The sequence below is a fragment of the Amyelois transitella genome, chromosome 5 (genome assembly GCF_032362555.1).
Source record: "Amyelois transitella isolate CPQ chromosome 5, ilAmyTran1.1, whole genome shotgun sequence".
In the NCBI taxonomy this organism is placed as follows: Eukaryota; Metazoa; Arthropoda; class Insecta; order Lepidoptera; family Pyralidae; genus Amyelois; species Amyelois transitella.
Window position 1 is genome coordinate 11,361,550 of NC_083508.1, and position 13,745 is coordinate 11,375,294.

At 37.6% G+C, this 13,745-nt stretch overlaps 2 protein-coding genes across 2 annotated transcripts in view; both read right to left on the reverse strand.

The window, feature by feature from the left end:
- LOC106137109 (putative acyl-CoA-binding protein) overlaps positions 1 to 13,745 on the reverse strand; it is a 347,495-nt gene that overhangs the window by 248,998 nt on the left and 84,752 nt on the right. The gene's annotated exons all lie outside the window — the stretch shown is intronic.
- Positions 1 to 13,745, reverse strand: part of LOC106142373 (CD151 antigen) — a 16,219-nt gene continuing 2,474 nt past the window's right edge. Inside the window, exons 2-6 of the mRNA XM_060954975.1 lie at positions 4,732 to 4,859; positions 4,005 to 4,190; positions 1,362 to 1,535; positions 722 to 979; positions 1 to 277 (exon numbers count right to left, since the gene is read on the reverse strand). Coding sequence (XP_060810958.1) covers positions 149 to 277; positions 722 to 979; positions 1,362 to 1,535; positions 4,005 to 4,190; positions 4,732 to 4,859 — 875 coding nt within the window. The 3' untranslated portion in view covers positions 1 to 148. The remainder of the gene's footprint in view (positions 278 to 721; positions 980 to 1,361; positions 1,536 to 4,004; positions 4,191 to 4,731; positions 4,860 to 13,745) is intronic.

The window sequence follows — 13,745 nt, forward strand, 5'->3', positions numbered from 1 at the left end:
TTTTTCTTAAATTCAGGGTTTGTAAGAATTTACCTTTTAATTTTGTCATAATCTCCTAGATGGCACCACAGTCTATGCAACAAAAAAGCGTAAGTTCTAGTTACAGTTTAAGTAGGTATTTTGTTCTTTTGTTAAGCTTTTAGATTTTCTATTTTTGTTCGCTAGAGCCCCCAGCTTCAACTGTCTTCTTTTCTTCTGTTTCTTTTTCGCCCTTATATCGCCTCTCTTGTTTTTTATACACTCTGTACATTATGTAAACGTGGAACGATAATATCACCTGAAAAAAAAATATGAAAGAAAAGAAAATTTGACTGCCAATGCCATGCATACAAATCAACACATCTTTATCCCTTACGGGGTAGACGGAACATTAGTCGAAAAGACTGTAAAGTATCATTCAGCGATTCAAATAGTGATAGGGTGCTGCCCATCGCCTAAAAAGAAGAATCCTATGTATATAAGCTTATCCCTTAGTTGCCTTTTACGACATACGTGGGAAAGAGATGGAGTGGTCCTATTCTAGTCCTATATATTTTTCTATTGGTGCAGGGAACCACACGGCATATAATGTAAGGAATAACCTCAAAATCACTATTTCCTGTCACTATTAGAATCTCAATTAAGCCAAACAGCTGAACATGGCCTATCAGTCTTTTTAACACTGTCGTCTCTACTCCGCAAGGGATATAGACCTAACTATATATATGTATGTATGTATTACCTCAAAAACGATCAAAACTATAGAAGTAGCCATGACGGCCGCTGCCGAATTCCTGAACACATTCTTGATCAGCGTACCGCAGCCGACATCGAAGAACGACCTGTTGGCCCTGCAGGTCTCCCTAGCGGTCTCCTGGACCAGGTCAGACTTGCTCGCGTTGTAGGTGGGGCAGCACGAGATGGGCACGTCTGGAGCAAAGATGGGGGGCACCCTGGGATCACGGTAGTCTTCGGGCCCGTAGAGACCGCAGCATTGTAACTGAAATTGGCAGGTTATGTTAGAGTGCGGTGTTCGATTCTCGGTTCAGCCGCGTGGAGAAAAGTATTCTTATGTTCTTTCATATTTATCGTAAAAATTAGTATATATGTAGTACTAAAATTAATGCCGTGTGGTTCCGGCACCAATAAAAAAAAATAGAACCACTCCATCTCTTTCCCATGGATGTCGTAAAGGTTATAGGCTTATAATCTAGGGATTCTTCTTTTAGACGATGAGCTAGCAACCTGTCACTATTTGAATCTCAATTCTATCATTAAGCCAAACACCTGAACGTGGCCATTCAGTCTTTTCAAGACTTGGCTCTGTCTACCCCGCAAGGGATATAGACGTGACCGTATGTATGTATGAGAATGGTACCCACGTCACTACTAGTTATAGCCCATAGTTTGACATGCCGTGGGTTCCCAGCCGAGGCCAGCTTGAAGGATTCCTTCAAAGACTCCGCCAGGGTCATGTCATCTTTGGGCGTGATCTTGATGGCCAGGCCGCAGATCAGGGCTTGGATGATCGCCATGATGACGAGAACCACGCCGGCCTGTTGAAAAGCATGTAGGAATCAATCAATAAAAAATCATACATATGTGCTTGGCGAGGTAGACAAAGCCAATAGTCTTGAAAATACTGATAGGCCACGTTCAGCTTTTTGGCTTGATGGTATAAGCTTCATATTTTATGATATACATAGATATGTTAAGTACTGTGTGGTTCCCGGCACCACTTCTTATTCACGGCTTATAAACTTGGGATTTCCCTTGTAGGTGATGGGCTAGCAACCTGTCACTATTTGAATCTCAATTCCATCACTAAGCCATACAGCTGAACGCGGCCTTGCAGTCTTTTCAAGTCTGTTGGCTCTGTCTACTCCGCAAGGAATATAGACGTGACTATATAAGTATGTATGTATATATTAGCGGAGTCCGACAAGAAACATCCATTCGGAAGCTTTTTTGAGAACGTATTTCAAAACATGCACGCCGATGCAACGCTAACTCCTTCTTATGTAGTAATTTTTATTTGTCTAACGTGTTATGAATGTGATCCATGTGATTATTGAAGCCCCTTTTGTGTTTTTTTTTTTTTTCAAAGGACATTCAGACCTTAAATCGCAGCTGTCCTGGTTAACTCCCAGTCCCAAATCGGGCCGAACTGTAGGGTAATGACGTTGCCAGAAATCACCAAGAATACCCACTCAACAAAGTAAAAAGCGATCAAAAAACATACATACATATGGTCACGTCTATATCCCTTGCGGGGTAGACAGAGCCAACAGTCTTGAAAAGACTGAAAGGCCACGTTCAGCTATTTGGCTTAATGATAGAATTGAGATTCAAATAGTGACAGGTTGCTGGCCCATCGCCTAAAAAAGATTCCCAAGTTTGTAAGCCTATCCCTTAGTCGCCTTTAACGACATCCATGTGAAAGAGATGGAGTGGTCCTATTCTTTTTTGTATTGGTGCCGGGAACCACACGGCATTCAAAAAACTACAAAATATATTTCGTGCTAATGGAACCCAAGGTCCTTCACACCGTATCAGCCTTGGCTTGAACTTTATTCAAGTTCAGATGTAGGTAGCCTATCACGCGAGCTTTGTATAAAACACAATAATTACTTGCTTGCAAAGCTATGGAAAGTATTGTAATTTAGGCGTGTCGACTATCTTGAGTAATGCTATTGAATTGAGTACTTTAAGGTGAGTTAAAGAAAGCCTAATATAAACATAAAATTACGCTTCGTTCCTGGAGAAATAGGCAGAGACTATAACTTGCCACTTGCCACAATCCCTTCATACTTCTTTCGCTGCATCCACATTCAAAACTCTCTTCACGCAAGCTTGTAAGTTGCAAGTTGGCTTAATAAAAATTATAGGGAAGTTGAAATTATACGCAAAAGTTTACATGCAAACATATAATCACGTCTGTATCTCTTGCAGGGTTGACAGAGCCTTAATGATAGAATTCAGATTAAAATAGTGTCAGTTTGCTAGTCCATCGCCTAAAAGAAGAATCCCAAGTTTAAAAGCCTATCATCTCTTAGTTGCTTTTAACGACATCCATTGGAAAGAGACGCAGTGGTCTTATTTTTTTTTTATTGCTTTCGGGAACCACACGGCGCATAAATTTAGGAAGAATAAAAAAGGAAATGTTGTAAGTAAACATGTCAATTGCCATCTTAAATGTATTTTAACTGTAAACTTTTTTCTCTAAAATTATGGCCATTCTAATTGGACTAACTTAATAAATCTGAAACGATGACGCTTATTTAATTAATAACATGAAAAAACCGAACTCGTGCATTTACGGCTGGACAGAGCCAAAACTCATAAGACTCGAAGGTCACATGATAATACGTATTTACGTTAACTTACGCGTTTACGAACATCACATTAAATATTTATCGACAACAATGGATCGTTAAAGGTTTGATGATTGTTTTATGACCAAGAGCGTGCAAGAAATCTAATAGCTGGAATACATAAAGTTATAAGTTTTATAAAGAACAGAAAGCAATTTTTTTTTAATATTAGATACAGAAGGCGATTGAGGATAAAATTTAATCTCCTTTGCCTACCTGAAAACCTATGAAATAACCAAAAAGAAGGTCATCCGTAGATGAAAATTCCCACGGGAACGAAACGTCATCTATCGCAACTAGTATCATAAATGTGTTATAATAAGGCGGGCTTCACGCCCAAATCTATAATAATAAATAATAAATCTTTATTTTTCTTTATTCACTTAGAATTACACAGTTAAAAAATAAGAAGTAAGATGAACCATGCAGTTACAAAATAATTATATATGTAGGTGAGAGACTCATCAGTCTCTCTGTACTAGGAAAACCTGTATGATAGATTGCCAGCCTCTGTACCGATTTCGATAAAATTTTGTACAGAGATAGAATTGACCTTGAGGAAGGACATAGGCAAAGGAGGAGAAGGGGTCAAAAGAAGGGATGAAAGATTGTCAGTGAACTTTCAACGGCTAGAAAAATAACATTACTCACGACATGTAAAGCTTTCCTCTTCTTCCTAAACAGGCCTACGACGGCGTATATACCGACGGACAGAGCGACGGCCGCAGTCACAGTTAACACGATCAGGGAGACCAAACGACCGGACAGGTCGCTGCTGAACAACTTGGTTGCCAGTGCGGTGGTCACACACGCTGCTATCTCGACTATGCCGACCAGCTGTGAAAACAAGAATTACATATTATAAACATACACAAAATCACGCCTTTTTCCCGGAGGGGTACGCAGAGACTACATCTTTCCACTTGCCACGATATCTGCATACTTCTTTCGACACATATTAGACGACATATCCACATTCGTAACTCTCTTCATGCAAGCTCGGCGGTTTCGGGTAGGTACTCTTAACTTGACCATTTGCCAGGACGTCCTTAATTTGAATAGGATACGTTCGTCTAGGTCTGCCCACACCGACCTTTTCCTCCACATGACCAAACCATATTAACATACCCTTTTCTATTAATGTTACTACATCTTCATTAACGTAACATTATTCACTTATCACGCTGTTTCTTATCCGGTCACTCAATTTTCCAATCCAGGATCCATGGTCAAAGGCATACCCCGGGCTCCTCTCCAGATTGATGAAGATGCGACCGTGACTAAAACCAGGAGAAAGAATACATACATACATATGATCACGTCTATATCCCTAGCGGGGTAGACAGAAAAGAAGAATAACAGAAATATTTGTACTCACAATAACTATGACACACAGAAAGATGACGATGCCCTTGCAGCATCCTATCCCACAGGACCCGCAAGTCTTCTTCTCCACTTTCTGGAATTCCGCCAGGAATTTGTTGCCTTTTCCATCGGTTTTCGGGGCTGGAATTGAAAGAAAATTTGCATGATTATTTTATGGAAGTACCTATTTATTTCAATTATAACTTTGATAGTACTATCACAGAATAGGACCACCCCATATCTTTCCCATGGATGTCGATAAAGGTGACTAAGGGATAGGCTTATAAGCTTGGGATAACCTAAAATCTTAATTCTATCATTGAGTCAAACAGCTGAACGCGGCCTATTAGTCTTTCAAGACTGTTGGCCCTTTACCCCGCAAGAGATATGAACGCAATAATATGTATAAAAATTATCTTAGAATGCCTAGACGAACGTATCTTGATCAAATTAAGAACGTCCTGGCAAAGGGTCAGATCAAGACGAAGATGAAGCGAAGGAATTATGCAGAGATCGTGGCAAGTGGAAAGATGTATTCTCTGCCTACCACTCCGGGAAAGAGGCGTGATTTTATGTATGTATGTATAAATTATTTTACGCATACCTTCATCATTGGCACTGTCGTTTCCCATTTCCCGCCTGTCGCTCCCACTACGCCGACTGTAGGTCACATCTGTCCAACCTGCGTAATATATGTATGTAGCTTGCTCCTAACAAAGCCATACGGTTCAACGCATCGCTTGTATTCCATAATAGTCAATGCCACCAATGGACCATATGCACGTGAACGGCTTGATTTTACGGCATGACAATTGTTTATGGAGTTTTATGAAAAATAATATGTTATTGGAGAAACAACGTGATATTTAATAGATTAGATTTTGCGCGGGACTTCTGTTCTGTTGGAATTACAAAAAAAAAGGATTGCAGATTTTGTCTATTCCTTCCTCTTATGGAGTCCTGGTTGCATCTAACCACTCTGGAGGGGAGCCCGTGGTATTCCTTTGTCCATGGATCTTGGATTGGCTGAGTCAGGTTACACAAAGCGACTACCGTCTGACAACCTTTGCAGGGGAACCTAACCCGTATTGGATTGATCATGGTTATGGCCTGAATGTTCAGGTTTCCTCACGATGTTTTCCCTCACCGTAAGAGCATCGGTTCGTTTTCAAACTAATGTACATAACATCCGAAAATAGTCATTAGTACATGGCCCAGATTCGAACCTGTGCCGTTTTGCGCCACGCGCATTTTAACCCGACACCTTACCGATTTGACCACCGAGCCTCTTAAAGAAGATTTTGTTTTCCCTGAACATAAATACGATTCAATAGTTTCACATGAAATTACGCCCTTTTACCGGAAAGATCGTCAGAGACTTTACTTTTTCACTATCTATATAAATAAATAAATATATGCGGGACAAATTACACAGATTGAGTAAGCCCCGAAGTAAGTATATACCTAAGTACATACTTTTTTTGCTGCATCAATCCACTTATAAAATACTGACCGTTACATCGGAAAATATACCATTTGCAGTGTTCACTGTCTAGTAAGTATCTATTATAAGTATATACCACAGACATCACATTATTTTAATTTTTTTTATGAAATGTTTTTAAGTTATTTATAATTTTTCTTTGTAACTATAAACCACTTCAATAGAATTAAGGTTCTTTTTGTATTGATAAAATTTTTGTTCTACACAAGTAAAAAACAAAAATTAGAAGACTTTTAAACAGAACTAAAGGTATTCAATCAAATCTTTTATTAAGTTTTAATTTAACAGCGATATCTCTTGCTTATTTATTAAGTTTACCTTTTATTTCACTTCACTGACCACACTTGCGCAATACCTATCTATCTAAGAGTTAGCAAAATATTTGTGTGTTTTTTTTAAAAACTGCGTTATTTTAAAGGCGAAACCCATTGACGCTTCGCAGTCACGAGATGGTCGAAATACTAGATAGACATCATAATTGATTGTTATGTCAGTATTGTCGTCTGTATGTACATATCTTATAATATAATTAGCACTTTTGTTGGAACAATAACTTTAGTTTTGTCATGATGAATGAAATTGATATTATGCTTATTAATTTTATTATCTTCATAGTGTCATCTGATCATCTACTAGCGTTTGTTCCGGTTGAGAGTTCTCTGAAAGGAGCCCAGGGTGCGCTTGTAAACTTTTTGTTGCCTATCTGACAACCAGCCTTGGGAATTTCTTACACAATCCTATATTTTCCTTACATAATACTCTGTTAGTTCAGTCTCATACATACATACATACATATAGTCACGTCTATATCCCTTACGGGGTAGACAGAGCCAATAGTCCCGAAAAGACTGAATGGCCACGTTCAGCTGCTCGACCTTAGACGCCTTTTACGACATCCATGGGATAGAGATGGAGTGGTCCTATTCTTTTTCGTATTGGTGCCGGGAACCACACGGCACCTGCTAAATTCAGTTCACAGTTAAGTCTCCTGCTAAATTATATCAATCTTCATCAGCCGTTCTTAGTTACCTCCTCACTTCTATTAAGCCCAGAGTCCGGTGGCCACGATCCTAGATAAGGCAAGTTCTAAATCTTCTAAGATTTTTAATTCTATTCTAACATTTTTGCACGAAATCTCTCTCGTTTGACCTCAGCACTCTTTGCAAGCGAACCTCACTCACATTTGGATTACAGATCCAGAAGAAACCTTAATGTGCGTGTTTCCTCACGATATTTACCTCCGTTTGATTTGAACCCTGCAGTAAGACAAAGGGAAGATATTGCTTATCAACTATCTTCTTCTTCGTGTGCCGTGTGGTTCCCGGCACCAATACAAAAGAGAATAGGACCACTCCATCTCTTTCTCATGACTGTCGTAAAAGGCGATTAAGGGATAGGCTTACAAACTTGGCATTCTTTTTTAGGCGATGGGCTAGCAACCTGTTACTATTTGAATCTCAATTCTATCTTAAAGCCAAACAGCTGAACGTAGCCCATCAGTCTTTTCAAGACTGTTGGCTCTGTCTACCCCGCCAGGTATAGAGACGTGACTATATGTATGTATGGATAAACTGAGTGCGTCCTTGGTTTGCTCGGTTCCTTGGAAATCCATTTAACACTTCACTCATACTTAGCTCGAACAAAGGCATTCATTTTGGGGGATGTACAGGTGGTAACATAAGTGTGTTTGTGTATGAAAAAAAGAGATGAACGTAGGAAGCACCAGTTAACTCCACCGATAACAGTTAGCTCTTTTTAAGAAGAAAGTATGAATGAACGATTTAACTATTTAAGTCCGGCACTTTAAAATTCAATTACTCAATATCTTTCTCATGGATGTCGAAAAGGCGACTAAGATAAAGGATTATAAACTTGGGATTCGTCTTGTGGGTAGGGTTGCCAACCATACTTTATAATAACGTATCCTACTTTATTTTTGGTGATAATACTTTATACTTTTGCATACAAATAAAGTATGCGAAAATACATTATTTCCAACTATTACTGTGGTGCGTAAAACAAAACACTCATTATTTATTTATTTATTTAAATTTAAATTTTGATTGTCGAACAACCTTCGAAACATTTAAAGGTTGCAAGAAATTGTTAGCATGTGCTAAAAGCACACAAAACTACGTTTTTAAGGCAATAAAACCATAAAATTTGAAAAATACTTTTTTATTTTCCAAATACTTTATTTCTTTCCCATTCAAACAATTTAATACGTTTTTTTTTTTTGTAAAAAAAAGTTGGCAACCCTACTTGTGGGCGATGGGCTAGCAACCTGTCAATATTTAAATTTCAATTCGATCAATAGGTAAGCCATATATATCTTCCCGTGACTATTCAGTATTTTCAAGACTTCTGGCTTTGTCTACCCCGCAAGCAATATAGACTTGATTTTATGAAGGTATGTTATTACTATTGGCGCATTACATCTGCAAGGATGTCAGCCATTTTGGATTTTCAAATTCGTCTTAACACTTTTCAACCGCACTGTCCACGCGTAGGTCATAGCGACCCGTGGCACAGGTTGCCACTCATGGTGGTCACCATGGCAACGTGACCACAACATCACGCACAATGGTCAACTCATAAAGCCACCAAGGACGTGAAAATAATTCGCAATTGTTATTTTTAATGTTTTGTATGTACGTTGACTGAAGTTAGTCATTTGATTTGCTGTTTCAACGGTTGAATAGTAAATATAATATAAATTGAATACGTGTTCGTTCTTGCTACGCTAGTAATTATTTAAATTATATCATTGTGTTTTCATCATTTATCATCACGTAGCGTTAGTTTCCTCAACGAACACGGGGTCCGCTTATGACCATGACTCAGAGTTTTACATGAATGACTCCCTTTGACCTCCACAATCTTTGCAGGGCAACCGAATCCATATTGAATAATCGCCCCATACAATCTGACTGATACCAGGAGAAAGAAACAATCATTGGACTCATTGATCACCTTTGTCGAACACATTTTTTATACCTTAAAAGACTTTTATCAAACCTCGCCTTATAAGGGATTCAGCTTTACAAGAATTCCAAGTTTATAAGCCTTTATAAACTTGGAATTGACTATCAACCCCTCACTCAATCTATCTATATTTATATATCTACACTAATATTATAAAGAGGAAAACTTTGTTTGTTTGGTTGTAATGAATAGGCTCAAAAACTACTGAACCGATTTTAAAAATTCTTTCACCATTCGAAAGCTACATTATCCACGAGTAACATAGACTATATTTTATTTTGGAAAAAAATAGGGTTCCGTAATATATTTGGATTTTTCGGACACAAACTGAAAAAAATCAACCAAAAAGTTCCTTATTTTGCGTACGCTGCCTAAACTACAAAAGATAGAACCATAAAATGTTTTAATTAATTGTAGATCTTATAAATATCTACAAAAAAGTCCGCGACACACTATACCTATCTATGTCGAGTGAGGCACAACAACCACATTTTTATTTAAAAATCTTGAATTTTTTTTGGTCTACATTTAAACGCGTTTTTTTTACTCATGCTATTAATCCTTATCAAAATAAATAATTTCATCAATAAGTACAGTTTATGTAGATAATATTTGGTCTTTGAATGATTAAAATTGGACGTTTGGTTTTGAAGTTGTGGTGAAATTAAAATATTACGATTTCTGCTGCACGGCTCGTTGCGAAGTAAGCAAGACTTAGTTAGCCGTTTTGCGGGCGGTCCTTTAGTTAGTTCTAATAGAGATACATATATTTAGTATCGGCTGTGCATCCGTGCGAAGCCGGGGCGGGTCGCTAGTATATATATATATGTATATAAAGGTGTAACCGGAAATCATCGTTACACTTGGGGTGAAACAAGTTAACGACCCTTTTAAATAGCGCCTAAAATAATATTCAATAGTAAACATATTATCTGTGAGAAACGTCAGGTGATAGAACTAGTTGGTACAAGTACAGACTTCAGTGAAATGATTAAGGTTATAAGGGAATATTTGTATGGCATAATATGATGAAATCAAAAAGCTTAATTTGTCCCCAATTCAAATTTCAAATTCAATTTTTTTTTCTATTTATGGGACATTTCATATCATTTAATATCTTTTGGTTTCACACACACATTGGTTGACGACAAGTAAATTACTTAAATCTAAGTTTACTGCCGCTTCCAAAGCTTCAGTGCAGAAGAAACGGTAACAAACTGCACTGCAGCATTTTCTTCAACAACGTTAACATCACTACTAGGTATTCAAACTTAGAATAGAAATGTGGACAACTGAATAGAAAATTGTTGTGATTAACTCTATTCTTTAGTACCGAAAACCACACGGCACGGGATTATCTTAGGAAATACTGAAGAACCCATTAATTATGAAAATTATTTTAGAAATTCCTGCGTCCTATGTTACAATAAGGTAACAGTTGTTCGCTGTCCATCATGAAACCACGAAATTGGATTGAGATGGATTGGAATGTGATTGGCCCAGTCTACCCCGTAAGGGATAGTTCGAATAACAATAGCCCTGGTTATTTTGCTATCGGTACAGGTATTTATAATCCAAGTACAAACATTTCACGAACTACTCGTATAACTGTACACCCCCCCTTGATTAATGATATTCTGCAGCGGGAGCGATGATTCGGCTCAACCGCCACCAAAGGGGAGATCTTCCGCCAGGCTAGGTGTTATGCCTGGGGATCCGCGCGACAGACGATCTTGTGTCGGAGGTTGTATATATATACTCCAATTCGTGAAATCTTTGCTTGCGCGATTTAGGTTTTTCGCTGTTTTTGACTGATAGCGGCGCGTGATTTTATTTTTTATTGTTGTGACGTGTGAAGTATTGTGTCGCCACAATACTGTAATTTTGTTTTTGCCTTCCTTTACTTGTTTTAAATATAATTGTTTGTAGCGCTAGATTTTTTTCAGGATAAAAACAAACAGTTTTTAAAATATATATACAGTATTTATATTATTGTAACCATGATGGATCTTATATGGGTCAGGTTTACCAGCTAAGGTTGCGGTCGAATGGAAGACGTAACGCGAAATCGCGCGTTTAACTCTTTTTTGAGCCGAAATCCCAGATGTACAATAAATGGATATTTTGTTTTAATGTACATAATATAAATACACACTCACACACACACACACACATAGTCACATATATATACCCTGCGGGGTAGCTAGAGCCAACAGTCATCAAAAGGTCACGCTCAGCCGCTTGAATTAATGATAGAATTGAGATTCAAATAGTGACAGGTTGCCAGCCCACACCCAAAATACCTTAGTCGCCTTTAACGATATCTATGGGAAAGAGATGGAGTGGTCCTATGCTGTTTTTTTTTGGTTCCGGGAACCACACGGCACTTAGAATGAAAATAACAATAGATATCTATTGTAATTTTAATTGAAATGTATTACGATGAAACAGGTGATGGTTTGTGTGTAGGTATGTATATACATATATGTATATGTCCTTTAAGGCAGGTTACTTTATTTTTTATTACTTACTTTTTTCATAGATAACTCAACTCCAATAAATTCACAAAACAAAAAACACTATCAAAATTAAATCTAACAAATTTCTCCATATCTATGTGGGACATAAGAAATTGTAAGTAATCCGGTACAACTTTACAAGGAAGTGGAGTGTATAATTTACCTCTTATAGAACACTGACCTCAGGTTTGACCTAAATGAGTTTTGTTTAGTATAAAAATATCTTTTAAGTATCGGTTTTCATGATTTATTTCGTTTCTGTCCCCGTTTGCTAGATTTGAGAACAAGCGCCTTTATTAAATAAACAGCAAAGACGCTTAACGAATTATTTAAACTTTGAATAAGAAACAGGGGATAATTTGGTTAGTTTGTTAGTTCGGTTTTATTGTAAGTTTGTAGGACGATTTAGTGCCATTATGTGACTGTGATAATTTATAATCAAATGTACAACTTATATAGAAGAAAAGCCCAAAACATACAAACACAATTCTTATGTGTTTATTCTTAACGGGTTAGACAGTCAGTCAACTGGAGAACCTAGGTCTAACTGTCTTAATGCCGAATTCGCGATTTGATTGATGTTGGAATTTTGCGTATAAAGTACCTATGCCCTGCGTTAATTGATTTTAAAGTCCATTACTTACTGAGAGGAGAGGCTTACTTATATTACTCAGTACCTAATCCTGTTGCCACTATGCTTAAGTTCGACTTTCATCACTAAGCCAATCAGCTAAACGTAAGTATCCATTGTGTCCTACGAATTTTGACTTTGTGGACTCCGTTTCGGATAAAGGACGTGCTATGTGTATGGTCTTTTACTTTAGGTATGAAATAAAAGGGAAATAATTTGTATATTATTATTCAAAAAAATAATAATATATAAATTGATTTAAGTGTACTTAAAGAAATTTTTTTATGACCTTTATTTCATGACTATTGCAGCATTTGACTTTTATGCATATAACTATAACGTCTAAAAAAATAAGCCTGCTTTAACAAATGAGTACAAAAGAAAGTTCTTTTACCCGACTTTTTGTAAAAGGATACCACCGCCCTTGACGTCAATTACCAAAAGAAATTAATTTCTAGTTTAGCATATAAGTAAGTACCTTTATCGCTGCGGTAATAAATTCTATGTCAGGTTCAGACTTATCGCTGAGCTAAGCTAAGACCTAGGGCCGATAAACTTGACATTTCTAGTTGCCCCGTCAAAATTTATCGCGGGAAATAGCCGTTTCTATTCCAAGTAACTATATTATGCTAAGTAACGTTATGTTTATTGTAAAAACTATAAGGGTTCTTTATCGAAGGCAGTATGCAGAGATCGTGGCAAGTGGAAAGAGGTAGTCTCTGCCTACCCCTCCGGGAAAGAGACATGAGACTATCCCGCCTTTTTCCTCCTAGCTATAATTCTGGTTACATCTACACTTCTCTGGAGAGGAGTCTGGGGTGCGTGAGTTTTGACCATCATGGATTAGATAAGTCAGGTTTTTACACGAAGCTGCTCCCGTCTGACCTTCGTAACCTTAACAGGGGAACATACATACACAGGTACGATTATCACGTCTATATCCATTGCGGGGTACGACAGAGCAGCATTGAAAAAGACTATAAGGTCACGTGGTTTTATAATGAAATTGAAATTCAAATAGTGACAGGTTGCTAGCCCATCGCCTACAATAAGAATTATAAGTTTATTAGCCTATCCCTTAGTCGCCTTTTGCGACATCCATTTAAGATATAGAGTGCTGCTATTCTAAAGTAGGTACTGGGAACCATACGAAACTTATAAATTTGTATCTATGTTGGATAGAACCCCATAGAAATGGAAATAATATTATAGCACTTATTATTATACTTAAATTCTAAATGGAACCCTAACTGCGGAACCCTATATTTTCAGCCAGTAAAAGCCATTGAACCCAATGTGGATTGTATTGAGAAAGCTGTTGACCCGGGGTTGAAAACCCCACTGATTTCAACCAGGTAGCCATGACAACCCGTTTCATGACAATCAAT